Genomic DNA, 8,337 nt, shown 5'->3' on the forward strand with positions numbered 1-8,337 from the left:
AAAAAAAAAAGAAAAAGACCGCCGATCCGTTAACGGCTTTCTTGCGTTCATATTGCCTAGTATTTGTTTTCTTGGCTCCGTAGTTCATTCCTGAGGTGTTTTTGCGCTGGTATGCATTATTCAAGCTGGTGGTGCTGCCGGGCCGGCACAAGACATCAAGCGGGATGGGGGGTGTAATTAGACCTTGGACGCCGGTGCTACAGATTGGTTGTCGTGTGTGTACCCAGGGTGCCGGGGATGTCGGGGATTGGGGTTGGAGAGGAGTTGTTACGGGGACGGGGGTTGGTGGATGGGATGGGGGAGAGTGGGGTTGCTACGCCTGATGAGCGGGAGAGGGAGAGGGAGAGGGAGAGGGGGACAGGGTGGAGGGGGGGGGAGAGTACTGCTGGGACGAGGATAGCTGGGAAGGGAGCTGTGCCGCCGCCGGAGGAGGATACGGCAGAGGTGCTGGTGGGGATTCAGAGACTACATGTGGTTTCGCTGCCGGTGTTGCAGATGAAGCCGATTTACTGGTCGCCGGTGAATGATATTGCCGCGGTGGTGAGGGCGACGTGGTTTTACAGGTCCTTACCTCCCCTTCCACCGACAGTTAACAAAAAGCTGACAGTCAATAGAGACACCATGATCCCCCTCCCTCCGCTGATCGCCAACCAGCTCGAGGCCGGCTACCGCGAACTTCGACCCTGGACAGAGACCTGGTCTGACGAGCTCCGTTCTGCCCTCGACGTCGGGGCGGTAGGCGAAGAAAAGATTACTCATCGCCTCTGGCCTGAGCACCACAGTGAGAAGCAACGGTCGGCCAAGTCGAAAGATGGACAAAATCTACCGCCTGAACCGCCTGTGTCAAGTGACCCGTTCTGTGCAGCGAGGTGCTTTAGTGGGGAGGCTGCTGCGGAGGGGAAGCTGGAACCTGTTCGCGAGGAGGCTGACACTGCCATGCCGGCGCCAGAGCAGAGACAGTATTCAAACCACCACGTTATTTACAAGAATGCCAAGGAGGCGTTTTTGCTCAAGCCGAGCCAGCAGCCCTCGGCGTATTACTCCCGGAGACCGGTACAGAAGATTATGAAAGGGGTCACGGTTGGGGTGCCGGTTGTGAGAGGGTTTGATAGGGCCGCGTGGGAGAAGGTTCATGAGCCCAAGAAGCAGCAGCAGATGAAGCCACAGCCGGTCAGACAGGAGCAGAGGGAAAACAACAGCGAGGAGGGTGTGTGTCAAGGCTGTCAAGAAGAGCTGCGAAAGGGCCAGGTGACCGACCTTGTCCTCATTGCCCACGGAATCGGCCAAAAATTCGCGGAAAGGGTGGAAAGCTTCCATTTCACGCACGCGGTGAATGCCTTTCGAAGAATGGTCAGTGTCGAGCTGGAGACTCCCGCCGTCAAGTCGGTCTTGCGGCCGGAACAGAACGGGATTATGGTTTTGCCAGTAAACTGGAGACATTTGCTCAGCTTTGAAGACGGGGGGCCGACGACGGGGAACGAGGAGGATAAAGCGGCTTACGCTCCGGATGGGTTCGGCCTCAAGGATATTGAACCGGGTACGATACCGGCCGTGAGGAGCATGATTTCGGATGTGATGTTTGATATACCCTTCTACATGTCGCATCATAAACCAAAGATGATCGCGGCGCTGGTGGGGGAGGCGAACAGGGTTTATAGGCTTTGGTGTGGGAATAACCCGGGGTTTGAGGAAAAGGGGAGGGTGCATTTGATTGGGCATTCGCTGGGGAGTGCGATGGCTGTGGAGGTGTTGAGCAAACAGCCTACCAGGGTGCCGAGGCCGCTTGGGCAGGTGCCGGATACAAAGCACTTTGAGTTTGATACGGTTAATTTGTTCTTGTTGGGGAGCCCGGCGGCGTTCTTCTTGCTGTTGGAACGAGGGGGGTTGGTGCCGAGGCGGGGGAGGATGAAGCCAGGCGCCGAGGCGGCGGATACGGTTGCGAAGGATGTGGTGGGGGAGTTGGGCATGTTTGGGTGCATTGCGGTGGATAATATCTATAATATTTTGGCAAAGGAGGATCCGATTGCTTATTTGCTGAACGGGACGGTCGACCCGGTGTATGCGGCGAGTTTGAAGACGGCGTACGTGCCGAGTTTGAAGACGGGGTGGTTTAAGGGGGTGGGGGATGCGTTTAGGGGGGTTGTTGGGGTGGGTGGTTCGTCATCGTTGGAGAGTGAGGTTGGTGGTGCTGGTGGTGGGACGGAGCAGCAGAAGAAGCCGTCGATGATGATGAGGTTGCCATCGCAGTTGGAGCTGGAGGTGCATGATTTTACGAGGGAGGATGTGGCGGAGAAGAAGGCGTTTCTGCTCAATGATAATGGGCAGATTGATTATTATTTGAGGAGTGGAGGGGGGCCGTTGGAGATTCAGTATTTGAACATGCTGAGTGCTCATACGAGTTATTGGACGAATCTGGACTTGATTCGGTTTTTGTGTATTGAGGTGGGGAGGAGGCCGGGGAGGAAGAACACGCTGCCGGCGATGAGGGCTGTGAAGGTCAAGGGGCGGTTTGGGGGGGTGGCGGTTGGTGGTTCGGGATGAGATGGAGGGTCTGGACCTTACTTTGTTTGGACTTGTACTGTATTTGATAGCGACGGCGTTTAGGAGCGAGACGGATATACTTGGTCAAGGTAGACAGACAGGTAGACAACAGCGCGTTGTTCATTTGATTGGTTGAGGAGTGCTCTTTGAAGTGACTAGCTGGATGGATGCACTTGGATTCGAGACAAAGAACAGTGTAAACAGGGAACTACATAACATGATATCTGGAATTGAAGATGGCCTCTGCTGCCGCCACTGCTGTGCAACCCCAGATCTTCCCCGATCTGATTCCTTAACACGACTGATATAAGGCTGGCTCGGCAGGGGGCTGGCATAAATTGTTAAGCTTAGCGAACGGTGCTTGGCATGCGGCCCTGTTCCTGTTTCAACAGCTCTCTCTAGTTTCCGAGCCGCAACACCACTGCATCTTTGCGATAGCCGTTGCTGGACGCTGTCGCGAGAACCTCTCCATCGAAGCGCATCGCCCTTTGCACCACTCATACATAACCCATGTGAGGCGGTGGAAGCGTCGCGGATGCCAAGAGCCAGTGACCAGTTGACAGCGGAGTCATTTGTTGAAGCGACATCGATAGCGCGCGTGGGCCAGCAAGCTCCTTGCAAGGTAAGTGCCAAATTTTGTCTCCACCGCGCGTCGTCCAAAAAAGTCGGACACGATGCGATGCCTCTTCCCTGCACTGTACACATACACACCCAGACCGCGAAGTCGTGACATGCCCCGCAAAGCCATCGAGACATGCTGTGATTGTTAGAACCTGCAACGACGACAACGACGAAGAGGAAGACGAGGACGAGGACGAGGACGGAGAGCCACCGACGACGAATGACTGCCGAATGAAGAATAATAATATCTTGAGAGAGACGTCTGAGCTTGAGCAGTGGGTAGTGGGACTAGACGTTGGACGGTAGCAAAGAGCGTGTTGCTTGCTTCGTCCCAGCTTTCTAAAAAGACCTGAGCTCTGCGCTCAACTCAATGCCCGTCCACGACACCTTGCACGAGGCAGTCGACTGCACAGGCGACTTCCTCTCTGACTTGCTGCGCTTCCTGCCCCTCCAAACGTTTACCTTGTCTTCGACTTTCGCAACTTTAACTTCGCAGCACAAACAGTTTTGCCTGCTGTTTATTTTCCTGCTTGCGCTTGTCACTGCTGTGGCTTTCACCTTCCCCAACTTACATTCACACTCTCACTCTCTTTTCCACGACTGCTGGAAATCACAACTAACAGAAATGCCACCGAGCAAAGCTCCCACCCCGCGGACGTCGCGCAATAGTCGTGGCCTGCGAAACAGTCCCTTCGTCGAGAGGACTCCCGTCGTCAGACGATCGTCGAGACGCTCCACCAAAGGCACCACTCCTGCCAGCACCAAAGCCGTCGACAGTTTCACCGAGCTCCCCGAGCCGGCGACTCCGACTCCGGTCGCTCGGTCTGTGAATATCCAGACCCCTTGCCCTCGACCTGGGCTCGCCGCATCCCCCAATCGTACCGAGCCTACTGAGCAGGTCCCTACCTCTCAAGCAATTACCTCTCTCGGACCCGTCGCCCTCGAGCCTATTCGAGAAGAGCAGCCGCCAAGGACACCAGCCGCTGCCTCTCCGATCAGCGCTGCCCCAGAGCAAGCGTCTACCACACCTGTCTCGTCATATACACCGACAGGTCCCCGCATTCATACCCCGCCTGCCCAGCGGAAGGTCTCGCCTCTCCAGTACCGGCGTATTGCCTTGATAAAAGGAACCCCCGTCAAGCCTGTCAAGAAGGCTGGCCCAGTAACACCCATCTACCGTCCAACGAGATTCCTCACAAGACTGGTCGACCGAACACCTGCCCCGAAACCTCCTCCTACCCCTCGGAGTGAAGGTCATGAAACCCGTCGGTTTGCAGAGCGCCGAGAACAAGAGGACGATGAGACCGAGTTTGCCAAGGGCATCTATCTGGCCATCCGCAACGATCACCGCATGAGAGAGTGCTGGTGTCCAATACCCAACATTTACAACTCGAAAGAAGAAGCCGAGGCGGGATCGGGTCACCTTCGATTTTACATTAGCGACACAAACGGCACCAAGTCCCTGCGTGTCCTCCAGAAGAAGGACGACTTCAACTGGCACTGCCACTGCGCCCAGGAGTACCACCCCGTGTGTTTCGAGCTCCTGAACAAGAACGGGAAGCGGCCGGCTCAAGGTTCCGAGCTGGACCTGATTGCGCAGAATTCGGGCCTCAAAAATAGCGAGAGCGTTAAGAAGGTTGTCAGCACACCGAGCGAGCCCACAGGAGAGGGGGAGAAGACAGAGCAAGAGAGTCGTTGGTCCATGTGGTCGCAAGCCCGTGGTCTTTTCGGTTCGGTAACCACCATGATCAACCCGATTACCAACTTGATCGGCAAGCTTGTCGGCGCCGTGCGCGGTAACCACTATGAGACTGTCGATGTGCGCCGCACCAACGAGCAAGATGGCACAATTGTTGTCAAGAGATTCAAGCGCCAGCTGGGCGGAGCTGAGGAGGATGAAGTCGACGGCCTGGATTGGGTCAAGAACCCCACCGAGTACATCGGTGCTGAGAGACTCGAAAGACTTGCCGGCGATTTTGTCGGTCAAGCGACACTTGTTCAGGAAGGCAAGATTGTCACCGGTCTTACGATCAAGGACATCATGCAAGAGCAGCTTGCTGGCCAGGGCGTCATCGGCATCAGTGTTGCGATCTTCAAGTACCAAGAGATGCTTTTCGGCCCTGTGACTGCCGAATGGACCGAGGTGGAGAGAGCCGAGAGGTTTACGGAGGCGGTTAAGAGGTACATCCGTAACCTGCTGAGCACCATCGAGATGATGAGAAACATTTACAGCCCGGACAACTTTGAGATTTTGAAGCAAGAGTTCCCCAAGCCCAGGTCTGGTTTGGGACTGGGCAACAACGAGTTCAGGCTTGCGGCGAGAAAAGCCGGGGAGTTTTTGCTGTTCTTCCAGTCTCTGGTCGACCTCATTCCCATGGACCTGGACATGGTCAAGACGGTTGGGCAGGTGATTGTCGATTTCGATGCCGTGGGCAAGAAGGAGTTGGTTCCGAGCTTGGTTGCCGTCGCCGCAGCCCCGGTTGGGACCATGCCTGGACTTTTCCCAGACGAGAAGCCTTCTGTCATGGAGGAGGTCCCCATCAAGGAGTTGGACATCCAGCCTCTGTATGAGTACAGATACCCGTCACCGGACCCCTCCAAATCGGACAGCACACCGGGCGAGCCGGGCGACTACCGTCTGATTGCCAAACCGAAGGGCATCTTGAAGGCTTCCAAGACATGGAGTGTTCCTTCCACGCCTAAGTATGTCCCCACGCCACAAAAGAGCCGCAAGCTGGTGTTTGAGAGCCCAATCTCGAGGTTCATTGCGCCCTCACATATCCCCTCCAGGGTCATGACTGCCAGAGAAGCCGAGCTGATAGTAGAGGCTGAGCGCAAGGCAGAGCTTTTAGGTGATGAGCACTCCCTCAAGGTGCTGGAGGCCACCATGACAACAAATTCGAGGCACAATGCCTCGCAAGACCAGTTCCGATGGAGCGCCCGCGGGCCTGAACTGGAGAAGGACGACAAAGAGATGGGTCTGTCCCGTTATTATCAAAAGTATGGCAAGTTCCTCGACGATGCGAGGGAGGATCTCGAGCAACGCAGTGAGAGGAGGAAAAGGAAGCTGGAGCAGGAGGAGAGGTCCATTTACAGGATGACTCCCCTGAAGCGAGAGATTCGCATCCCCCGGCCGCCGCAGTTTACGACTGCCGAGAGGAGGCGCAGAGCGGCGGAGGCGGCGGCGTCGATGCCCTCTCCCGAGCCGGACAGCCCTATCTCTTTCAGCCCGTGGTACAAGCGGTTTACCGGCCGGGAATATCATAAAGAGCCGATAGAAGATGATGATGAGGGGGGTTATGTTATGGCCAAGCCTGCCCGCACCAAGCCTGCCCAGACCTCGCGGTTTCAGGGGGTGGAATCGGACGACGAGGGCAACGTGGTCACGCCGGAGTCTAGCCCGGAGAAGGTGCAGCCGGCTACTCCAGCGCATGTCCTCGACCTGCTTTCTTCGCCAACCACCACCAAGGTGAAGGTGAAGCCGCGATTCACTCATCAAGATGGCAAGCTAGTCGTCGACTTGACGAGTTCGCCAACGGGCAGTGCACAGCGGGTCGTCAACCCCAACGTTCAGGTACAGGTTATCACCGAGCGCGTCACCAGGACCAGCTCGAGAGAAGCCACAGAAACCCTGTTTGGCTCAGATCCTGACTCGGATCCTGAGGATGCCGCCCTCATAGCGTCAAGAGCGGAAGAAGAGCGTGCCGAGCTTGCTCGTAAAAAGAAGGAGGAGGAGGAGAAGCTTCGGCAGAGGTATTTGAATCAAGAGAAGGAAGCCGCGGCGAGGAAGGCGAGGGAGGAGGAAGCGAAGAGGAAAGCTGCCGAGGTGGAGAAGGACAAGAAGGCAAAGGAGGCGCAAAAGGTTGCCGAGAGGATCAAGAGGGTGGAGGGGATGAAGCTGAGGGCTCCTCTCAGGCCTCTGCACGGACCGGTGTCGGAGCTGTGGGAGACGGCGGTGAGCGAGCTCGGCAACCAGCCGGCGGATCAGGTGATGGCCAAGTTTCCCAACGGCCGGGTAGAGGGACAGCTGACGAGGTTCGATCTGTATGAGCGGCTCACGCGGCAAGGTCCCGACGGGGAAGACGTCTGGCTCAACGACCAGGTCATCATGGCGGCGCTGAGGCACATGGTGCTGACGGTGGACAAGAAGATGGGCGGGACCAAGGAGCGGCCCAGGGTGGCGTGCCTGGACAGTTACTTTTGGAAGATGCTCGTCGTGGACAAGAAGGGGGTGGATCCCATGATGCGGGCGGCGAAGCGGCAGGCGGGGCTGACGCCCGAGAACTTTTACGAGTGCGCGTTCGTGCTGGTGCCGATTTGCGAGAATAGTCACTGGACGCTGGGGGTGATTAGACCGGATTTGAAGGTGGTGTATCACCTTGACTCGCTGGGGCCGGGGGGTGGGGAGAAGGCGAAGAAGCTGCTGGGGATTGCGGCGTTGATTTCGGGGGGGAAGTGGAAGAGGGACGAGTGGGAGGATGTGAGCGAGTTTATTCGGAGCCCGAGGCAGAGGAACGGGAATGACTGCGGGGTGTGCACGATTACGAATGCGGAGTGTGTGCTGAATGGGATCGTGCCGGCGGAGGCGTGGTTGGCGAGGGAGATGGGGCAGTTGAAGAGGAGGTGGATTGCGGCCATGTTGATGAATGGGGGGTATGAGGGGGAGTTTAGTTTGGAGGGGATTTAGTGGGGCAGGGGGTGGAAGAAAAGGAAAATAATAATAAAAAAATATAAAAAAATCAATGTGTGGGATTAGATGGCGTTGACAATACCATTTGAAAGAGGGTTGTTGGGTCATGGTGTTGGAAAAGGGGTGTATTATATGGTTTTTTTTTGTTTTTTTTTCACATGGCGTTTTGCGGGATTGGGGTGGAGTTTACATAAAATGGGGGTTTTAGCACAAGGAAAAAGGAGTCTGGGGGTGGGATCTGGTGATGATTTTTGTGGTGTTTCAAGGTCTGGGTCTGGTTCTGGGATTGGGAAAGAGGAGTTTAAAGATCTGGGTGGTTTCAGTGGGAATAAGGGGGGGTTGGCGCTTTTGTTTTTGTTTTGTTTTCATGTGCATCCTGGGAGGAAAGAGGATCTGGTTACTGGGGGGGAGTTGGGGGGCTCGCTTCTGAGGATTTTGGTTGTTGTTTTTCTGGCTGGGGAAATATGGGAAATAGGGGGGGGAGG

The 8,337-nt window shown here is 56.0% G+C and overlaps 2 protein-coding genes across 2 annotated transcripts; both read left to right on the forward strand.

Annotated features, from left to right (window-relative positions):
• Positions 1-237: 237 nt before the first annotated feature.
• Positions 238-2,541, forward strand: PODANS_6_5430 (uncharacterized protein; the record flags this gene model as incomplete). Its single annotated transcript, XM_001910005.1, has 2 exons — positions 238-563; positions 615-2,541. 2 exons carry the CDS (start codon positions 238-240, stop codon positions 2,539-2,541), a joined length of 2,253 nt encoding a protein of 750 aa, XP_001910040.1.
• A 991-nt stretch (positions 2,542-3,532) lies between these two features.
• PODANS_6_5440 (uncharacterized protein) lies at positions 3,533-7,849 on the forward strand (the record flags this gene model as incomplete). The annotated part of the gene is made up of 1 exon (XM_001910006.1): positions 3,533-7,849. One exon carries the CDS (start codon positions 3,533-3,535, stop codon positions 7,847-7,849), a length of 4,317 nt encoding a protein of 1,438 aa, XP_001910041.1.
• Positions 7,850-8,337: the final 488 nt, after the last annotated feature.

The sequence above is a fragment of the Podospora anserina genome, chromosome 6, assembly GCF_000226545.1.
Source record: "Podospora anserina S mat+ genomic DNA chromosome 6, supercontig 2".
NCBI classification, from domain to species: domain Eukaryota; kingdom Fungi; phylum Ascomycota; class Sordariomycetes; order Sordariales; family Podosporaceae; genus Podospora; species Podospora anserina.